The 23,035-nt window shown below is 37.5% G+C and overlaps 1 protein-coding gene across 1 annotated transcript in view; it reads left to right on the forward strand.

Annotated features, from left to right (window-relative positions):
- The first annotated feature begins 366 nt into the window (after positions 1–366).
- Positions 367–23,035, forward strand: part of VIRMA (vir like m6A methyltransferase associated) — a 58,390-nt gene continuing 35,721 nt past the window's right edge. The window contains exons 1-7 of the mRNA XM_082722809.1: positions 367–1,585; positions 11,430–11,545; positions 15,856–15,942; positions 17,020–17,068; positions 18,560–18,728; positions 21,473–21,595; positions 22,161–22,433. Coding sequence (XP_082578935.1) covers positions 1,523–1,585; positions 11,430–11,545; positions 15,856–15,942; positions 17,020–17,068; positions 18,560–18,728; positions 21,473–21,595; positions 22,161–22,433 — 880 coding nt within the window. The 5' untranslated portion in view covers positions 367–1,522. The remainder of the gene's footprint in view (positions 1,586–11,429; positions 11,546–15,855; positions 15,943–17,019; positions 17,069–18,559; positions 18,729–21,472; positions 21,596–22,160; positions 22,434–23,035) is intronic.

The raw sequence follows: 23,035 nt of genomic DNA on the forward strand, positions 1-23,035 counted from the left end.
TGAGTCCCACCTTGAGCTCCAGCTTCGCTGGGTGTGGAGTCTTCCTCAGAGTCTTTCTCTCCTTCTGCCCCCCCCAAATAAATCTTAAAAAATGAAAATAGAAGAATGCTGAGAATAATAAATATGAAAGCAAGAACTAGTTCTTTGAGAAAGCGAATAGTAAAAGATATGAACCATTAGCTAATGAAGGAAACGTGCTGAGGAAGGGACGGATGAAGATTTGTTTTTAAAAATTTTTAAAAAATAATTTATTATTAAATATTTCAGGCTTACCAAAAGGCTCAAACAATAACATCAGGCATGCCTGGGAAACCATCACCAACCTAAAGAATGAAACATAATCAAACAGCATTTGAAGGCCCTGTACACGTCTTGATTTCATCTCACTCGTTTCCCACTATCTTTAAATTTTAGTGTTTATCATTCCAACGCATTTTGTAATTTTATATACATTTCCCCCCAAAGTTGTACTATTTTGCATGTTTTGAACTATATAAATGGTATTTTACACTACATATTCTTCAACCTGTTTGCTTAGCCCTGTTTTTCCCATGTTTATCCATATTATCCATGTTGGTAGGCATAGAGTACATTCTTTTCTACCTGCTATATTCTATTACATCGCATACATATACCACAATTTATTTATTCTTGTTAACGTCAATGAACAGATTTTTTGCAACTATTAAGTTTTATCATTAGCATTATTGTATGCGCAGGCACTTCTTGCGGTCCATATGGGAGACTTATCCTAAAAGCGGGGTAGGCACATGTAATTTTACTAAATAATTCTTAATCGCTCTCCCAAGCACTTGTGTCGGTTTAGACTACAAAATAGTTCCTGTTGCTCCAGTGCTCATCAACACCGAGGCAGTGAGACTTTTCACTCTATATTTCTGTGTTCATGGCATTTCACGTTATACGAATTCTCCAATTTTATTTCAATTAGTTCTCACAATAAGTCAGTGGGTTAGGCATTATTATTCCCATTTGCAGATGAGAAAACAAAAAGAAAATCTCTCCGTTTTGAGACAACAGTTTCTTTTCTTTCTTTAAAAAAAAAAAAAAAATCTAACTTCAGCCTCGCGTTTTGAACCCTCTTCCTGTCCGCTCTGGAAAGGTTGCTGGCTTGGAAAGTAGATTGCACTCGGCCGGCTGTCCAGAGTTGGCGGCGTTCCCCACCTCTCCTCCACCCTCCCCAAGACTGCTCGGTACCTCCCCGCCCCAAGGCCGTCGTGGCTCTGAAACGCGGTAGAACAGGGTTTGGACCACTGGCGACGCCGTAGTCCCCTCCTTTTTTCTCCCCCGCCCCGCTCTGTGCTCCGAGGGCGCCCTCCGCCGCGCTGGAGAAGGCGGGGACGGAGACCCCCCAGCAGCACCGCTCTTCCGGATAGGCCCAGGCTTGCGGCGCCAGAGCTCCGGTCACCGGAAGTGCTGCGATCTCTCCCTCTCCTGAGCCGCTGTTGCCGAGGTTGGAGCGCTGCCCCGGAAGTCCTCCCCCTGTCCCCCGCCCGCGGCAAACATGGCGGTAGACTCGGCGATGGAGCTGCTATTTTTAGATACTTTTAAACACCCTAGCGCTGAGGTAAGGCTTCGCGACTTGATTCCGATCCTGCTTCTCGACTTGAGGACCCTCACAAAAGGTCATTAGGCGTGCCCCGACTTTTCCTCCTGCCGATTGCCGCTTTAACTCCTCACATGCCAGCCCCCTCCCCCCAGCTTGGGTGTGGGCAACCACGTCGGAGGGAGGGCGGCGGTAGCCCCCTGGTTTCCCTGCTCTCCGTTAGTTCCCCTTGTCTGTGGTCGAGTCGGCCGCTCAGTTTGCCTTGCTCCTTTGTTGTGCTGTTGTTCCTGTCAGCTTTGGGCGTTGAGAAGGGTCATGGTTCTTAGGTTTACCTCAGGTGCTGTTTGGGAGGGGTCTCGGACAGCCTGAGTTTGACAGTACAGGTGACAGAACAGGTCACGCAGGCTTTGTGGTTCCTAAATCCCTTCTCCTAGGTCTCCTTCCTTGCAGGAGTTGTGTTGCCCAGATGTGACACTCACTCGGTTTAGGATTGCGGCGTTCTCCAGTGGGCCCTGAAACTTTACGACTTAGCGCTGGGAAAGATTTCACACAGTAAGGCACGGATTACTTACATGGAACGTCCTTTGCGTGGAGAGAACTTGCGAAGAGAGAACTGAGAGAATTGTAGTCAAACTGTACAGCATAGTTGCGTTGTCGTTTGTGACGGCGAGGGTGGGGGCGGGGTCTTGTGGAGTAATCGTTCTGTAATAACTTGAGCTCCCTTGAACGTATGACTGTTCCTGTGATTATGGAATTGAATATAGCTGGCTAACTAAAGGTTCCCGAAAGCTGACAACAATGAACATTAACGAAGTCCACAGAGAGACTAAAACCACCCAGAACTCACTTTTCTCTTTCAGTGTAAACTGAGAGAACTCTTCTTTCCTCGGAGAGAATGATGATAGCGAGTAGTGGCTGTGTCTTCATGCTTTGTTTGGCAAAATAAAAAGTTGACAACTTTGGTCTTCTAATTGTTTCAGCGAATGGTTTATAGGTGTGTAAAAATCGAGACTTCGGAAACTTATAACGAATGCATTTGTGGTCTCGTTTCTTGTGGTTCAGTTAGTTGTGCTTGTTCAATGACCATATATGTCTGACTGTGCTTCGAGCTAGGCTGTAGAACACTCTTGGAGTTAGTAGTTGGATCAGAACAGACCTGTCATGTGTACAGTAAAAGAGAAGTATTAAAAATGAAAGAAGCATATGATAAGTTAGTGGCATTCTTGTTTGGGAAAATCAGCATTTATTCACTTATAAAATTAAGAATCTAGTGTTTCATTCATTCTTAGACAAACATTGAGAATCACAAGAGGATAGGACCAGTGTGGGCAGTGTTTGAGGGAGGCTTAGTAGAGATCCCATTTGAACTGAGTCTTGAAGGAAGGTTAAAGGTATGTGGGGGATATGGAACATTGAATTGTTTGTTCCCAGGGAGTTTATAACTAAGTATTTCAGGTTAGGTCCACAAAATTATGATGCAAGTTAGAATCCGTTAAGTACATAAAGAAACAGTGGGAATTCCTTGGGTTTTATCATCTTTCTCTCCCTCTCTCTTTCGTTTTAAAAGTAAGCTAGCTGTACATCCAATGTGAGGCTGAGATCAAGAGTTGTATTCTCTACTGGCTGAGCCAGCCAGGCGCCCTATTCCAAAAATGCCGATTTGTGTCTGACATATTAGGACCTGAGTCAATATTTCTTTAGCTTCCTTAGGTGCTACCAATAAAGGTTATGTGATTTCAGGGGCGGGAGAAATCACTCTTGATTTGAGATTATCAGGTAAGACTTCATCAAGGCTGTGAACTTGGTCCTTGATGGAAGAGGAAATGTTTCACAATTGTAGATAAGAAAGCAGGGCATTTATTCTCCAGGAGTAGTTGGCCCTCTTTAGAGAATGCCAAAAGTCCTAGTATGCAGTGATAGCTGAAGGGCAGTTTGAAGCCAGATCATGGCATTCCTTGAATGCTCAGCAAAGGAGTATGGACTTTATTTTGTAGGAAATAGGTAGTTTTTGAGCAGGCAAATTAATTGACTAGTAAATACATTAAATTGATTAATTGATCATTAATACCTAAAATGTTTCAGAAAAATTAGCAGGTAGGCAGTAATCCTTGCCAGCATTTATTGAATGTTTATTTTGTTCAAGACGCAGTGCTTTGGTAATTTAGTTATATTTTCTCTAATTACCTTTCAACAATTTTGAGAGATTCTTATCCTCTATTTATAGATAAGAAGACTTCATGTGAGAGGTTAGGTGACTGTCCTAAAGTGGTGTAGCTGGATTAAGGCATTTCAGTGCATATTTCTTGGCTCTAAAGCAGTGCCATACTGTGTCTCAGTGGGACTAAGTAGGAGGGGATAGACCCAAGATAAATTTTGAATATAGAATTGACAGCATGGCAACTGATTGTGTGAGGGATAAAGAGTAGCTAAAAATGATAAGAGTCCTAGTTATAGAGACTGGAGAACTGGTGGGATCATTGCTAGAAATAGAAATGTCTGGAATTGGGTGTGGTGGGAATAAGATAATTTTAGTTTTTGGTGTGTTTAGTAGTATACCAGAGAGCTTTGCTCAATAGGAAGCTGGGAATCTGTTTTAACAATTTACTTATGAAAAATACTTTTGAAGGTGGAGTGGCAATACAAAGAAGAAAACAAAAAACTCCCAAAATCCATTGCCCTTGCTTCCAAAGGAGTTTGTAATCTGGCGAAAAAGATACTTATTTACTTTCCCAAGAGGAACACTGAAACAGGTTTTGGTAGTCCTAAATGAATTACAAATTGTGTTTGTGGTTTTTATGTCATTTAAAAAAAATTAAATAGCTTATTTTAGTAAATTTTAAATTCATTCTAGAAAAATGAGGAAGTACAGAAAAGCAAAGGCTTTCATAATCCCACCTTTCTTAGTCCGAGCTATGATTAACAGCTTTTTAAATTTTTTTCCAGATCCTCTAGTAGATACATATATACTTAAATGTATACACCATCACCCACATTAACATACCCATACTGTATTACTGTTCTTTTCTCACCTAACAATGTGTCATGCATCTTTATAGATCAAGAGTTATGCTTATATAACATTTAAAAAGTATACTTTATTTTAAAACATTATCTTTTTATTATGACAAGGTAACACATGTATGAGACACAGATTCAAAAGGTACAAAAGGTTATACAGTAAAAAGTATGTCTTTTTCTTATTATTGTCCTCTAGCAATCCTGTTTCTTTCCCTAGATATTCTATATAATACCACTTTTTGGCTGCATAATATTTCTTCAAGACTGTTATTTATATATTCTCATACATTTAGGTTTCTAACTTTTTACAGTGATGTCTTTATTTTTTATTTCTATTTTTATTTTTTTTAAAGTAGGCTGTATGCTCAGTGTGGAGCCCAGTGTGGGGCTGAACTCATGATCCTGAGATCAAGACCTGAGCTGAGGTCAAGAGTTGTACACTTCACTGATTGAGCCACCCCAGGCACTCCAATGCATCATTAATTATTACTTTCTAGAGTGGAATTGCTGGATTAAAATAATAGTCTTACAGGAGTGATTGATGCTAGAAAATCCCACTTTCTTTTATTTATTTTTTTTAGAGAAGGAATAGGCGGGTGGTGGAGGGCAGAGGGAAAAGGGTAAAGAGAGTGTTTATTTATTTATTTATTTTGAGACAGAGAGGGAGGGAGAGACTCTCAAGCAGGCTCCAAAGTCAGTGCAGAGTCTGACATGACTCTGAGTTCATGACCTGAGCTGATACCAAGAGTCAGACACTTAACACACTGAGCCACTGAGTCACCCCAGTCCTACTTTTAGAGTTTCTTTAAGAAACCACTTTGGAACTCATCTGAATAAAAGTGATAATGGAAGTGATAGGATTGGATAAGATAGCCTTAGCTAACCTTTAAGGAGAATGTAAAAAGAAAATGGGAAATATTTTCAGGGATAGAAGAGTGAGGAGGGGGATATAGCTATACTGTGGCACAGGAACTCTTTCTGAGGGTAAATGTGGTTCAGAGTCCTGGAATTTGACTGATTTATTCTTCACAATTTCTGTTACCTCCATAATTGTAAATCTCTCATGATTTCCCATTGCCAACCTGTGTTCTTAGGTTTATGTACTCCTCTAGATATCTTTTTTTAAAGTTTTTATTTTATTTTTTTAAGATTTTATTTGTCAGAGAGAGAAAGAGCATAAACAGGGGGAGTGGCTAGCAGAGGGGAAGCATGCTCCCCACTGAGCAAGGAGCCTGATGTGGGACTCATTCCCAGGACCCTGGGATCCTGACCAGAGCTGAAGGCAGATGCTTAATTGACTGAACCACCCAGGTGTCCCGATCTTTTTTCTTTTTTTTTTTTTTTTCAAAGATTTTATTTATTTGAGACAGAGTGTGCACAGGAGCAGGGGGAGAGGCAATTAGGGACAAGCAGACTCCCTACTGAGTGGGGAGCCTGCTGCGGGGCTTGACATGGCTCTCAGTCCCAGAACCCTGAGATCATGACCTGAGCTGAAGTCAGACACTTAACCGACTAAACCGCACAGGCGTCCTGTATGCCTCAAGATAACCTTAAGCCCTTACTTAATTGTAATATTTTTTGACTTTCTGAAAATACAATCAGCTTTTATTAAGCGCTTATTAAAAGTCATCCATTAGTAGGGGGGTGGGGTTATGGACATTGGGGAGGGTAAGTGCTTTGGTGCGTGCTGTGAACTGTGTAAACCTGGCGATTCACAGACCTGTACCCCCAGGGATAAAAATATATGTTTATAAAAAATAAAAAATTAAAAAAAAAAAGTCATGCATTAGGGGTGCCTGGGTGGCTAATGGGTTAAACCTCTGTGTTTGGCTCAGGTCATGATAACAGGGTCCTGGGATCAAGCCCCACATCAGGCTCTCTGCTCAGCTCTCTGCCCACTTGTGATCTCTGTCTGTCAAATAAAAATTTTTTTTTAAAGTTATGCATTAAATGAATATGCTAGGCACTATGAGTGCAACAGTAAACTGAGACTTCATTCTTGTCTTCTTGAAATACCACTCTATTGGGGGAGAGAAAAGAAGCAATTACAGTTTAGTTTGATAGGAGGCTTTGAGTCACAAGGAGAGGCACCTTTTTAGACTTGCTCAGGCACAGCTTTCAAGAGAAAGTTGATCTCTAAAAGGAGATGTGACAGGAGTGTGGGAGCAGAGATAATAGCAAGAGTGAGGCATGAAGGTGAGAAAGAGCATGGTATGTTGGAGCTATAAATTTGGAGTGATAAGAAGGAACTGTACTTTTTTTGTGCATGTGTGTTTATACATACATACATATGTGTTTATATACATACATACATATGTGTATATATATATTTTAAAGATTTTAAAAAATTTATTTGAGAGCGAGAGAAAGAGCATGAGAGGGGAAGTCAGAGGGAGAAGCAGACTCCCCATGGAACTGGGAGCCCGTTGTGGGACTCAATCTGTGCGTCTGGGATCATGACGTGATCCGAAAGCAGTTGCCCAACCAACTGAGCCACCCAGGCGCCCCTGTACTTGTATATTAGACAAGGAATTTGGCTTGGGGACATTAAAGAACAGGGCAGTTATAAATTCACCTTCTAGAAGGACCATACTGCAAGAGGAGAATGGGTTGGAAAGGGGCAAGAAAGAAGCACAAAACTGGTTAGGATCCTATTGCTGTAATCAAGATTAATGTAAATAGTGTCTAGAACTTGAGAAGTGAGAACAGTAATGGAGAGAAATACACAGATTTTTTAAAAAAAGATTTCATTTATTTGAGAGAGGATGAGTGGAGGAGGGTGCCTGCTGCTCCGCCCCCACCCCCACCTTGGCTTGTGCTCTCTCTCTTTGTCAGATAAATAAATAAAATCTTTTTTAAAAAAATTTATTTATTTGATAGACAGAGATCACAAGTAGGCAGACAGGCAGGCAGAGAGAGAGGAGGCAGGCTCCCCGCTGAACAGAGAGCCTGATGTGGGGCTCAATCCCAGGACCCTGGGATCACAACCTGAGCTGAAGGCAGAGGCTTTAACCCACTGAGCCACCCAGGTGCCCCTAAAATATATATATATTTTTTAAGATTTTATTTATTCATTTGACAGAGAGAGAGAGAGAGAGAGATCACAAGGAGGCAGAGAGTTAGGCAGGGGGTTGGGGGGGAAGCAGGCTCCCTGCTGAGCAGAGAGCCTGATGTGGGGCTCGATCCCTGGACCCTGAGACCACGACCTGAGCCGAAGGCAGAGACTTAACCCACTGAGCCACCCAGGTGCCCCTAAATAAATAACTTAAAAAAAAAATTATTTCTTGTAATTTTATTGATTGTTTTAGCTACTCTGCCCCCCTTCTCTTTCCCCTCCATTTTGCCCTTTTAACATGGTGAACTTTACTTACAGTTTCTTAAACCTTCCAAGTTCTTTTTTGCATTCCTTACCTGCATGCTTCTCCCCTTGCTTGGAAAGTTGTTCCCTCCTCCTTTTCCACTCATTCTTGTTCTCCTTTAAGACTTACTTAGCTCAGGTGCTACTTCTTTTGAGAAATCTTTCCTGATACTTTTCTTTTCCTCCTCACACATTTTTGCCCACAACTTGAGTTAGGTAAGTATCCCTTTGACTTTGCACAGTATCCTGTGTGAGTCTGTATCATAGCAATAATATGTCTGCCACAGTAGATGATCTCTTCCTTAATGGCTCAAATTATGTCTTTATCTTGGTGTCCTTGAGACCTGGTATTCCTTGGAACATTGTAGACATACATTTATTTATGTATTTATGTATTTATTTATTTATTTGACAGAGAGAGATCACAAGTAGGCAAAGAGGCAGGCAGAGAGAGAGAGGAGGAAGCAGGCTCCCTGCTGAGCAGAGAGCCCGATGCTGGACTCGATCCCAGGACCCTGAGATCATGACCGGAGCTGACTGCAGAGGTCTAACCCACTGAGCCACCCAGGCACCCCAATAATAGACATTTAATAAATGTTTAGAAATAAATACTGAATAAAAGGAGTAGCAACTTATGCAGAAACTCTTCTACTTAAAAAGAAAATAGATTTGAAAAGCTGTTCATAAAACCTGAAGTTTGGGGGCGCCTGGGTGGCTCAGTGGGTTAAGCCGCTGCCTTCGGCTCAGGTCATGATCTCAGGGTCCTGGGATCCAGTACCGCATCGGGCTCTGTGCTCAGCAGGGAGCCTGCTTCCTCCCCTCTCTCTCTCTGCCTGCCTCTCTGCCTACTTGTGATCTCTCTCTGTCGAATAAATAAATAAAATCTTAAAAAAAAAAAAATCCTGAAGTTTTTTTTTGTTTTTTTGTTTTTAGGTCCATAGCAATTACACCTTAACTATTGATACCTTTAATTAATCAGTATAGGGCAGGGTAGAGGAGGATACAATTAATGAAATTTGTTCTAAGTTTCCTTTGTATGTATATATTTTTTAAAGATTTTATTTATTTGTCAGAGAGAGAATGTGAGCGAGAGTGCTCAAGCAGGGGGAGCAGCAGGCTGAGGGAGAAGCAGGCTTTCTGCTGAGCAAAGAGTCTGATGTGGCACTCGATCCCAGGACCCTGAGATCATTACTGGAGCGCGGAAGGCAACGGTTTAACCAACTGAGCCATTCAGGCGCCCCTTCTTTGTACATATTAATGAGAATTTATAACATGTAAGCAAAGGAGCTTCTATATTGTACCATTTATAAGTAGAGAAGTTTCTTTCAGGGGTGCCTGGGTGTCTCAGTTGGTTAAGCATCCAACTCTTGGTTTCAGCTCAGGTCATGATTGCAGTGTCGTGAGATCGATCCCTTGCGTAGCTCTGTGCTCAGCATGGAGTTTGAGATTCTCCCTCTCCTCTGCTCCTTCCCTCACTTGTGGACACGCCCCTCTCTCTCAAGCAAATAAAATCTTTAAAAAAAAATAGATGAAGCTGCTTATAGGAAGGAATCATAGCACCAAAGGTTGAGACAAAATGCCCATTTCTTTTTTTTTATGCCCATTTATTTTATGTAAATCTATTGTAGTATCTGTGGAATATCTACAGTATACTTGTAATAATTGGGATACAAGTTCAGCTGCTGTCACAAATGTCAAAATAATAGTGGATTTGATAAAATGGGATTTTCTCTCAAGCTAGTTGTAAGTATTCTAGGGCTAATGTGACAGCTCCACAGGTTCCTTCTATACTGTTCCTCTGCCATCCTTAGAGTATTGCCTGTATTGTTTAAGGTAGCTTTTCCGTACCATCAGTGTTCTAGAAAGGCAGCAGAATTTTAGAAAAAGAGGTAGGAGTTTTTGAAGTCTGAACCTTCCCTTTAAGGACATGATTCAGAATTGCCTGTATCATTTCCATTTCTGTCCCATCAGTCAGAATTTGTTTATTTGTTTCTCCATTTTCCATTTATCAGAATTTAGTGATCACAAATTCACAATGGCTTCTGGAATCTGTGAAATCCGGTCTTTAGTTAACTTGTGCCTAGTTTGGGCTTCAGTAGAAGAGGGAAGTGGGTATTGGAAGACAGCAGTCAGCTTCATTTTGCATTCATCCTGTTTGTTTTATATCTTTGAGAGTGTTTAAATACATTGAAGATTACTATGCTTATGTATTTAATTATGATCCTGAGTTTAAAAATGCAAGATTGGGAAGTCATCTTCTTTCACATTTTAGGGAAAACTAACTTGGATAGTCTTTTGGTCTGTTGATATGCATGATATTCTGTGCAGCTTTAAGAGAGACTTAGGATTCAGTCTTGCTGGTTACAAATAACATGAACCATTCTTCTCATGAATTTTGATCTCTAAGTAATCATAGTCAGCTGAACTGCTAGGAAAAGTTGATGTAAGTCCAAAATCAGCATGACAAATTCCTTTTTAAATTATTGGTCACAGGGCACTTGGGTGGCTCAGTGGGTTAAGCCTCTGCCTTTGGCTCAGGTCATGATCTCAGCGTCCTGGGATCAAGCCCCACTTGGGCTCTCTGCTCGGCAGGAAGCCTGCTTCCCCCTCTCTCTTTCTGTCCGCCTCTCTGCCTACTTGTGATCTCTCTCTCTCTCTAAAATAAATAAATAAAAAAAAATCTTAAAAAAAAATTATTGTTCACAAAAGCTATCTTTGTCTGATACTGTGTCAAATAATACATAGAAATAAATGTATGCTAAATACAGTTTATGCTGTCCATTTCTTTATTGTGATAAACAGTTTGTGGATTCTTTTTCAAATTTCAGGAAGGGTTTAGCTCAGCTATTAAGAGCCTAAATTACTCCCTTTGACCTCTTGATATTAGGGGTATGTAAGTTTAAATTAAGCTAATTTAAGCATATATTCACAGTCTTTTCTCTATAATTCAGAAATTGAAAAGTGGCAGAAAAATCTACCCTGAATTCATTTGGCCATGGAATCAGATTTGAACTGACGTAATAGTTATAGTCTGTAGTGTGAATGTTTATACATGCAGTTAAAGAAATATTAATGCTTTGATTATAAGGTACTACCCCAGAAGCAGCAGGTGTTAAGTACTGTGCCATATTTGTATTATATTACATTTCTAAAAACCCAGTAAGTCAGGATTGTGAAAGGCATCTTTCACAGTGAGGGATTGTGGATCTGTATTGGCCCAAGCAGAACATCAGCAGAGAGGCAGATATGCTGCAGAAAATGTTAATACACACATGGAGGGATTTAACTATGTAAATTTTATCATCAGCTATTTTCAAAACAGTGATTTCTACAATATCATAAATAATGTAATAGCACTGTTTTAATGATATGAAGTTTAAGAATATTTGTGACATTCTGAAAGAAACAAATTGAAGACGAATAAATTTTGAATAGACAAAAGTGTTTTGCTTACAGTATGTCCTTCTCCTTCCCTTTTTTTTTTAAAAGCAAAGTTCTCATATAGATGTAGTTCGTTTTCCATGTGTGGTTTATATCAATGAAGTCCGAGTCATACCCCCAGGAGTAAGAGCCCATAGCAGCCTGCCAGATAATAGAGCATACGGGTAAGTCAACTTTCTTTTTAAAAGTGTTTGTGACTAAAGATTGTCTTAGACATACTCTTAAATATAAAAATTTAAGGTAATCTTTTGGAAGTAAAAAAAAAACCCAAAAAACTCTAAAACCTTATTCAGTTATAGTTATGTTATGTTGCATTGTAACTGACTATAAGCTTTCTGTATAATCCATGTATCATAAATTTGAAAAGCAATTTTTTTGGTCTAAGTACTAGTGAAATTTTTTTCTTCATTTATTTTTTAATTGGTAAAATAAATTTATATTTTCTAAAATATTCTAGGGTGACACAATCTGGTAGATGAAGGTTTTTTTTTTAAGATGAATTTTTTTTAACCTGCTTTTTTTTCCCTTGAAGATAAATAAGAATTAGTTTGAATATTTAGAAATATATCTTTTATATCATTTTATAATATCAGTTTTCAGGACTTAATGGTGATCTTCTTAGCCTGATACATGTGCCTTTCTATAAATTTTAGATTCACGTTATCCTTTAGTTGTAATTAGCAAGTAGTCGTTTGATGCTTTCTCTTTCTTAAGCTCTGTGGGAATAAGCAAAATGTAAGGCATGGTCCCTGATGTGTTGTTGATAACTAACAGATGACCTAAAACAGGAATTTGATCTTTGTTGTAACATGAATAATCATTATCATATTTTAATTACATGAATTGGAAGTATAAGCCAAAATTTTGGTTGTGGAAGCATGAATATATATAATACATTTATTTATGTGAGTTTTTAGCTTATAGTCTCAATACCACATTTCATTATGTGCATGCTGTGATAGCTTTGTTTTTGCTAACTTGTAAGAGTTAAACCAGCTACTTAGTAGTCAGTGTTATGGTACAGATTCAAAGATAAGGGCTCATTTCTTCATGGTTATGAAATGTAGTTGGCCTTTTATAGAAATAGATACAGAATCTGCAGAGGTTTTCAGGTCATTCAAAAGTAAACAAACACAAAACAGTAAGAATATTTAATGTTTATAATGAGAAATCATCATTTACTTTAATATCTTTTTTCCATGCTTAAGGAAATTAAAACTTACGTTTTCCTATAATTCCTGTGTTTCCCTTTAAAGGAGATGTGTATAGAATGAGAAAGATGGGAGAATGACATTTTATCTAACAGTCTTCTCTGTACTGCCTCTGGTCAAGGAAATTCTGTTAGTTATCTATTGCTACATAACAGATTACAGCAAAATTAGCAGCATAAAACAGTAAACATTTATTATTTCACACTATTTCTGAGGGTCAGGAAACCAGAAGTGGATTAGTTGGCTCAGGTTCTGTGATGATGTTTTATAGTCAAGATAAAGCCCGGGCTGCAGTCTCAGAAGATTTGACTGGGGCTGGAGAATTTGCTTAAAAGCTCACTCGTGGCTATTGTCAAGAGACGTCATTTCCTTGTCAGGAGATTTTCTCCTTGGGGCTGCTCATATCACAACGTGGATTCTTCCAGAGCCAGTGATCCTAGAGAGAGTGAGCATGTTTCTAACTTAGTATCAGAAATGGTATACTGTCATTTTTACCATATTCTGTTGATTATATATTCTGCTGGTACAGTGTGGGAGGGAACTACACAAAGGTGTGAATATCAGAAATGAGGGGTCTTTGGGGGCTATCTTGGACACTGACTAGCGCAGCAGGCAAAATGGATCTCTGTCACTGGCTGCAGTTGGTAAGAGTATTGTTACATATTCCATCCTCTTACCTCTCTTCTGTTTCTTAGCTGGGGGTGAATGGCAGTTCATGTTTTAATAATTCCAGATGTGAAATTATCAGGAACAACTTTATACATGATTAATATGTTATAGAACAATAAAATGAAGTACTAATAGAGTTATGCAAATGTAAGATGTTAGGAAGTAATGTTAGAGATCAGGTGATATTTGGGCAGTATATTTTACAGTAGTCTTTTTTCTTACTATAAAACTCAGAGGGGCGCCTGGGTAGCTCAGTGGTTAAAGCCTCTGCCTTCGGCTCAGGTCACGATCCTAGCGTCCTGGGATTGAGCCTCACGTCAGGCTCTCTGCTCAGCAGGGAGCCTGCCTCCTCCTCTCTCTCTTTCTGCCTGCCTCTCTGCCTACTTGTGATCTGTCAGTCAAATAAATAAATAAACAACTCAGAAATGTGTGGGTAAAATTAAAATCCCTTTAATTCTTCCATCCTGAGAAAATCATTACATTTGATGCATTGTGTTAGTTAATGTATATGTGTGTGTTTGTTTATTTTGTTGTTATTTTTTGTAAATGTGGTATCTTACATGAGGTTAGGTTTTGGAGTCAATAAATTTTAAGATGAAAGTCTAGTGCAGTCAAATTACCATTGACTGTTTTATTTTATTTTTGTTTTTAAAAAAGATTTTTATTTATTTATTTGTTAGAGGGAGAGAGAGTGCAAGCACATGCACAGAAGCAGGGAGAGAGGCAGGCAGAGGGAGAAGCAAGCTCCTTGATGTGGAGCTCAATCCCAAGATCCTAGATCATGTCCTGAGCCAAAGGCAGATAATTAACCGACTGAGCCACTCAGGTGTCCCACCATTGATTCTTTAAATCACCTTTTAGTCACTAGCACCTGAGTCTTTGGGGATTCAGAAGTAAAGAATTTGCATTCGAGCCTGTTTTCCTGTCCTTGAGGTATTGAAGGCCAGGGTCTAGTTTGAAGAAGGATATGATGGAAAGGCTAGAGATGTTGAACACATATATGGTTGAATTTGGGTAAGGTAAAATTATGCTACTCTGACCCAACTGTACATTATTTTGTGTATTTCTTTATTTTACTTAACAATTACATCAGGACTACTTCACATCATTAAATATTATTTGAAAATATGGTTTCTAATGATTGCATAATCTAATGAATGACTGTACAGTAGTCCCCCCTTATCCACCATTTCACTTTCCGGGTTTCAGTTACCTGCGGTCAACCGCAGTCCAGAAGCAGATGATTCTCCTTCTGACACATGTCGGAAGGTCAGTAGTAGACTAATGCTAAGTCACAATGCCAATGTCACTCATCTCACTTCATCTTATCACATAGACATTTTGTCATCTCATATCATTAGAAGAGTGAGTTCATACGATAAGAATCTTCAAGAGAGACCACAGTCATGTAACTTATTACAGTATATTATTGTAATTGTTCTATTTTATTATTAGTTGTTAATCTGTTACTGTGCCTAATTATAAATTGTGTATATATATAGTATATATATAATATATATATATTTAAAAAGTATAGTATATATAGGGTTCAGTACTATCCATGGTTTCAGGCATCCAGTGGGTCTTGGAACATATTCCCTGTGGATAATGGGGTACTACTGTAATGTATTTGGCTAGTTTCCTTTGTGGGGATCATTAGGTGTTTTTTACTTTTCAGATTACAAGTAAGAGTGTTATGAGCCTCCTCTTGAAAAAAATCTTTGTATATCAGTTTCCATAGAAACACTTCCTAGAAAAAAGTATTTCTGGATCAGATGGTGTGAACATTTTCTCATTCTCCTGAATTTTATTGCCATATTGCCTTTCAGAATGATTGCACCTGTTTTTACTTCTATCAGTGCATGAGGGAACCTGTTTGATATACTCTGGGCACTATGCTTTTTACCATTTGGATTTCTTGTAAATAAACAACAAAGTATGTGGGATTTAAAAATTATGGTTTTTAGTTAAGTCTAAGGAATTTCAGCCAAGGGTGGAATATATCTTAAGAAGATTTCATTCTAACACAAATTAAATAAGGTTTACTCTTAACTATATAAATCTACAAAAGAATAAAAAAATTTGTAAATTGTTGCTATACGAATAGGAATTTATGCTTTAAATCACAATTTAGGGCTCTGATGCTAAAATTATTATAATCTTGTATTAATGTTGGTTAAGTTGAAATCAAATTGTAATTATATAACTTGAAGTTAGTTAACTCCTGATTCTTTTTGCTAATGGAAGGGAGTCATGCTATAAAGAATTATAAAATAATTAGATGTGACAATTAATTAGCATTTACCTTTATAATACATTAAAATTAAAAATATTTACATGTATTAGAATGGTCCAAGTAGCAGGCTAAAGATAATTATTAAAATTTCACTTTCAGTAATACGCAAAGTGAAGTTGTCTACTTGAGAATTGGATATGAATAAAATTATGGAAAATATTATAATTAACTATTTTTATATAAATCGTAAGATACAATTTTAGAATTGCTTTCAAATTTGTACTTACTTTGTCTTTTGTTTTAATGTAGGAACTGATTATTGGCAAAGACTGATGTTTCAACTTTGTTTCATTCACAGGGAGACCTCTCCGCACACATTTCAGTTAGACTTATTCTTTAACAATGTAAGCAAACCAAGTGCCCCAGTTTTCGATAGGTTGGGAAGGTATGTACCTACCAGGTAATCTCACCAGAAACACAGGAGTTAGTAGGCAAACCTTTGTATTCTTTAGATAAAAGAGAAGGATTTATCTGACATTCTTAAAGAAATGTCAACCTCCTAGGAAGGTGCTGAGTTTCTTTACAAAATAAAAATTTAAATGTGAAACATTAGCCATCTTTTGTTTGCTTTTTGTTGGTATATACGTTTCTTATACATACCAAATGATTTGATAATAACCTTCTAACTTGGAAAAGAATTGCTTTTAAATTTCTTTAGAAGAATTGTGTAAACACATTGAGAGCTAATAATTTGTGTCTTTCACATCACACGGCTACATAATTTAAAATTCTAGTCATATTTTGTAAAGTGGGAGAATTTTGTTAACAGAAACCCCCATGTTGGATTATCTGATACATGCTTGGTATTATTAAAACCAGTTGTCTTAATATCTGCAAAATAATTGATCATTAAATGAGTTTACTTAGAACTCATTTATAAAATAAAAAATTTAAAAGTGGCTTAAAAATGGAAAAATTTCTATCCCTTTCCAGGAATTAACAGTTTTTTTAGATATTACTTATTATTTAATTGATCTTTCATTCAGTTATTATTAACTTATATTGGTAATTTAACTTTTTAAAGAAAAAAAAACAAAGGGAACCTAGATAATCTGAAGCAGCTAATTTTTAATATTATAGAATGTTTTTCTTATGTCAGTACCTACTTGGTAAAAATAAGTACTTTTCTTTATTTGGTCCCATTATACAATTTTGGAAGGCTATAAGGCTACTTTGGCTAAATACTGGAATTACCTGGGATACATTTTTTTTTTTTTTTCTTTTAAACCTGGGATGCTTTTTTAAAAAAAGTATTCACACCTATGCCTGTCCCAAACCAGTTAAATTGGAATCTCTGGGGAGTTTGTTTTATACTTGATTAAGTTTTGGGGGGGTATAATTTAAACCTAAAACAATAATCTAGCATTTGGTTTTATTAAAATATAAAGGTTTAGAAAGACTTCTTCATGAACTGTGGTATTCAGTGTTTGAGCCTATATATTTATTCCTACTCTTTTGGCAGCCTGGAATATGATGAGAATACTTCTATCATCTTTAGACCCAACTCAAAGGTAATTGCAGAAGTCAATTTTCATCTTGTTCCTACTGTTTGTTTTCACTTTGATTGAAAGTTTTGATCTAAATGAACCAGTGATGCAGAATATTGGCCTATTTGGTTCTAGTGCTGTAGGATAACATCATTTCTTGTCTGATTCCTCTTGTGTCTAGAAGCTATTTTAAAATGGAGCAAAGACAATGTAATGTTATTGTCTATCCATAAAGCTCTTTCTTCCTCTAATTCTAACGTGAGTCAGGAAGAGGCCAGCATTTGTGCTTTCCCTTCTTTCCTTTAGGTGAGCAAGTTAGGAAGATAACAGGAAGGTAAATTGTTATTAGACACCATTGTGCCTTAGGTTTCTTAACAAATACATATTTTATATCTCTTCCTTTCATATCAGAAGTATGCCTTGTTTCTTGATATACAAAATGCCATTCTGGAAGCATCTAGAAGAGCTAGATCATGGGCAATCAGATATGTAAAAATAATTGTGATCTTATATGGGGACTACTCAGCCTTTTTTTTTTTTTTTTTGGTGGGGAGGTGTTATTTAATCCTGTGCAGTCTGTTTAGACTAAAAATTATCTTCCTTATCTCTTTATTTGTCTTCCAGTGGGGCTTCTGTTTAGAATCTGTTGATCCCGGGGCATTGTCTTTGAGCCTTTCTTCTGGCCCCGAGCTTTCCTTTACCTGGAGTTTGCTAGAGTTAGCAAGGAAAATAATCATTTCTTTCTTCCTTATTATGCCTTTAGAAGGGGCCCCAGTACTACTTATTACTTCATCTTTACTTTACATGGTTGAATGGAAAGAACTCAGAACAGGGACTCTGGTTTCTAGTTCAGTTTCTTCTACTGACATTCTGATTCGCTTACCTGTGGATAATACTCATTATGGCTACCTGTCATAGTCATTGTGAGAATATGGCAATTACTGTAGATAAGTATTGAAAAACAAAAGAAAATACTGAGGATTGATGGCATTGATAAAGTCTTTGATCTTTTTAGGAGAAAGTTTCTTTGCAAAAACACTTTGTTTAATACTTCTGGTTACCCAGAAGTAGTTTTTAAGTAGTTTAAGTTGGGCATGTGAAAAGAATGCTATAGAATTTTATGGATTTTATAATTCTTCAGACTGGGCACAATTTGTGCTTCTGTGCACTTCCATGACTTCTTTAACTATTGGGGTTTAATTTATTAATTGGCAGTAACTCCCACTTAATTTTGTTCTCATTTCTATTCTCATGATTGAGAATCTGGTTATGCTTTGTAAACAGAGTTGACATATGGTATCAGGGGAGATTGTAGTCTTGAGACAGGTTTATGTATAGCAAGTCTGGAGGGCCATATCAAAGCTATGCCTCTGGGTAAATTTCCACCAGTATTGATCTTTGCAGTTTCAGCATACTTTTAAAGACTTCAGTTTAACCACAAAGTAGTTTGAGATCAGTTTACTTTTGGCATATTAAAACATTAACTTGAAAGATACTTTCCTCCCAACAAATTAGGTGAATACCGATGGTTTGGTGTTAAGAGGCTGGTATAATTGTCTTACACTGGCAATATATGGATCAGTGGATAGAGTGATAAGTCATGACAGAGATTCTCCACCTCCACCACCACCACCTCCGCCTCCTCCCCAGCCACAGCCAAGTTTGAAAAGGAATCCAAAACATGGTGAGAATTTTAAATTTGTCTTTGTCAGTGACACTTAGGTTTTTTATAGTAGGAAAAGGTAATTCAACTAGCTCTTTTACCCTTTGAACCTTCCTTAAAACTTGAGAAAATAGAAAATAGGAAAAAAGCTTGAGAAAAACTTGTCAGTCTCCCAGTTCTTTCCTATAGGAGTTTCTTTTTATGTTGAAGTGGTTACATTTTATTTTCTTCCTCTAGCTTCCTAGAATGCTTTTTGAATTAACCTGAGGTTTTTAAAATTTAAGACACGTAAATGTAACCCAGTGGTTACTTGTGGTTTAATATTGAAATTATCACCAAAGGAATTAAGGAATAGGGAGTAAGTTTGGTATATATTCTTAGAATACTCGTCTTGATTTTTTTTTTCTAGGTGTGCATTTTAGGTTTGGTTAGGTGTCTAAATACAGATTTTTCCCCATTTTTGAGAACTTTTGCTCATTAACTGGAGACAAGAAAAATATCTCTATTAAATTTCAGTGGCTTTCCTTCTATAAAGCAGGCAGCTGGACTCCTGCATCTTTTCTCCTTATTCCAGTATTATTCACCGTACACTGTTGAAATAAGGAGATTCAGGAATACATTTTGAAATTATAACTGAGGTCACTAGGGGGGAGTCTTTTGCTTTACAATGAACATTTTATGAGCCAATAAAATGACCTCCTCTTAAGCATGTTTTAATAGTGTGATATGCGCTCTTTGTCTCTGATAGTCACACGCTGTATTTTCTTCTCCTTGCTTTTCTTTCTTAAAGATATATTTATTTCAGAGAGGGGAGAGGGCAGAGAGGGAGGAAGAATTTTTTTAAAATTTAAATTTAGTTAATTAACATATATTATTGGTATCTGAGGTGTAGAGGTCAGTGATTCATTAGTACTTATATAATACCCAGTGTTCATTACATTACGTGCCCTCCTTAATGCCTGTCACTTAGTTACCCCATCCTCCCACCTTCCTGCCCTCTAGCAACCCTCATTTTGTTTCCTATGATTAAGAGTCTCTTATGGTTTGTCTCAGAGGGAGAAAGAATCTTAAGCAGCCTGTCTCAAGCACAGAATCCCATGAGGCCTCCATTCTATGACTCTGAGATCAGGATCTGAGCCAAAACTAAGAGTTGGTTGCTCAGCTGACTTCACCACCCAGGTGTCCCTTTCATCTCTTCTTAAATCTTACCTATTCAGTGAAGTTAATCTTTATCTTTTCTTTTTTAAAGACTTAGCATTTTAGAGAGAAAGAGAGTAAGAGCATGGGGCAGAGGGTGGGGTAGAGAGAAGGGCAGAGGGAGAGGGAGGGAGAGAGAGAATACCAAGCAAACTCCTGCTGAGAGCATGGAGCCTTCCTTACGACATGGGGCTTGTTCTCATGACCCATAAGATCATGACATGAGTGGAAACCAAGAGTCAGATGCTCAATTGACTGAGCCACCCAGACGCCCCATCACTTTTTCTTTTAAGACTTCAGTTTTCTGTGTTCCTTTGTCTTTTTTTTTTTTTTTTTTTTAAACCAGACTTTGAGCTCCTTGTGGACTGAGAGTATGTTTTACTTGTGGTCGTGTTTCTAGTCTTATCACATCCTTCTTAATCATAGTGCCTAACATATATAGTGGCTACTTAGAATTTTTGTTTAATTTACTGACTTGTTTTAAAATTGACACTTGTGGGGCACCTGGGTGGCTCATTGGGTTAATTTAAGCCTCTGCCTTCGGCTCAGGTCATAATCCCAGGGTCTTGGGATTGAGCCCCACATTGGGCTCTCTGCTCAGGAGGGAGCCTGCTTCTCTTCCTCTCTCTCTGCCTACTTCTCTGCCTGCTTGTGATTTTCTGCCTGTCAAATAAATAAATAAAATCTTTAAAAAAAATAAAATTGATACTTGTTCTCATATATTTTCTGTATATGAATGTAAGTATGTTTTTAGTTTTTTATTTTGAAATAATTATAGATTCATAGGAGGTTGCAAAGAACTGCATGAGGAGGTCCTATGCAGTCTTTTCCCAGGTTCCCCCACAGATAACATCTTTTACAAGTGTAGAACAATATCAAAACAAATTTCTCTATAGAGCTCGTTCAGATTTCACCAATTGTGTGTGTGTGTGTGTGTGTGTGTGTGTGTAGCTATATACAGCTTTATGTTTTGTATAGCTTTTCATAACCACCATTGCAATCAAGATACTTGATTGTACTATCAAATTATTCTGGTGTTATTCTTTAATAGCTATCTGCATGCCACCCATCCCTAACTTTTGGCACTAATCTATTCTCCAACTCTGTAATTTTATTATTTCATGAATATTACATTAATGGAGTCATGCAGTAGGTATCTTTTTGAGATTGGCTTTTTCCAATCTGCATAATTTCTTTGAAGTTTATCCACTTTTTTATGTGTGTCAATAGTTCATTCTTTTTTGTTGCTGAATAGTATTACATTAGTATGGATATATCAAAGTTTAACCACTGAAGGACACTTAAATAGTGACTTTTGACTTTTGCAAATAAAGCTGTTATGAACAGCTTTTTGTGTACATCTTCCTGAGGAAAATAAGTCTTCATTTCTCTGGGATAATGCCCAAGAGTATATTTTAGTATGTGGGCAGTCAGAAATTCTAACTTTTGTAATATAAATTAATTAGTAAAATTTGTTAGATGTTGGGAAGGAAAAGTTTATCAATAAATTCTGAAGATGAAAAATTCAAATAATTTTAAAGTTGTTTTTCTATCTCTACTAAAACTAGCTGATGGGGAGAAAGAAGATCAGTTTAATGGAAGCCCCCCAAGACCACAGCCAAGGGGACCAAGAACTCCTCCAGGACCACCTCCACCTGATGATGATGAAGATGATCCCATACCTTTGCCAGGTATGAATAAAATCAGTGCCCCCCCCAGCCTTGATTAGTGTTATAGTGCTTTTTGATTAAAGGAAAAAAGTAGATATAGGTAATCAAATTGTAATGAATGCCCCCAACCCTTTTCCTACGCAGTATTCCCTTATGTTTCTCTGTTGGCAGGTGAACTTATTTTAAAAATTGGTTCATTTATTTGAACCTGTACCAACATTGCTTTGAAAATAAAGTGCTGTAGTAATATGTACAGAAGAGTACCAGTTAAAAATAAGCAGTGTGTATTGGAAGAGTTAATAACCTGTATAATTAATGGCTGAAAAGAAAAAGATTAGTTTCTAGTGTTAGAACATAAAATAGTGTACTTTATTAATTCTCACTGTATAAAATTAAGCAATACATACTCCTAATATTTTTAGAAGGAGGTAATTCTGCCACTTTTTAAAAAAGGGTATTTTTTTTTAAAAGGGTATAGATGAGCTAAATCATCCAAAAGGTCATTAAGTGGCTGCAGTATCCAGTCTGCTACCTCATGTTATTTAAACCATTAAAATAATCTGTCTCTTAAATCTCATTTTTTCAGTGTCTGGTGATAAGGAAGAGGATGCTTCTCATAGAGAAGATTACTTTGAACCCATTTCTCCTGATCGGAATTCTGTTCCCCAGGAAGGGCAGTATTCTGATGAAGGAGAGGTAGAAGAAGAACAGCAAGAAGAAGGAGAAGATGATGAAGATGATGTGGATGTAGAGGAAGAAGAGGATGACGATGAGGATGATCGCCATACGGTAGACAGTATCCCTGAGGAAGAAGAAGATGATGAAGAGGAAGATGGTGAAGAGGATGAAGAAGGTGAAGGTGGGTTATATTTATTAGGACTTTTTGGTTTTAGGTACAAGGAATTAACTTGATGTAGCTTTGAGCAATGCAAGAGAATTTAGAGCAAAGGTAAATGGCTTTTAAGAAACTCAAAGGATAGACTGTAGCTGGGCCTCAAGACTTGACTATTTATGTTTTATGTTTCACTTTTTTCTGTCAGCTGTCATTTCCCTGTTCACCCCACAGGTTTAATCTCCTCTTTTTAACCAACTAGCCTGAACTTTCTGGTTGTAGCTCAGTCTTACTTGCATTTTCCTGGAAGAAAGATTGTTTGACTTGCTAAAATATCGGTTGCCCCTTGGTACCATAAGTTTTGGCCAGGGAAGCAAGGTCACATTGCAAATACCTGATAATTAGAGATTTGGTGGGCTATTTTCAGAGTAAGGCGTGGTGTTGTAAGCTGGATGGAATTCCTAAAGATATCTGCCACCCAGATATTTTAGCAAAATGCTACATTTTTAGAAGTTCAGGGGGAAAGAATGTGAACTATACAGGTTGTATGACAGCATGATGCAGTCCTTTGACTAGGCTTAATTTTTTTTTTTAAAGCAAGAAGTGAGAGATATTCAAGCCAATTGACT

Source organism: Mustela nivalis (assembly GCF_964662115.1).
Source record: "Mustela nivalis genome assembly, chromosome: 2".
In the NCBI taxonomy this organism is placed as follows: Eukaryota; Metazoa; Chordata; class Mammalia; order Carnivora; family Mustelidae; genus Mustela; species Mustela nivalis.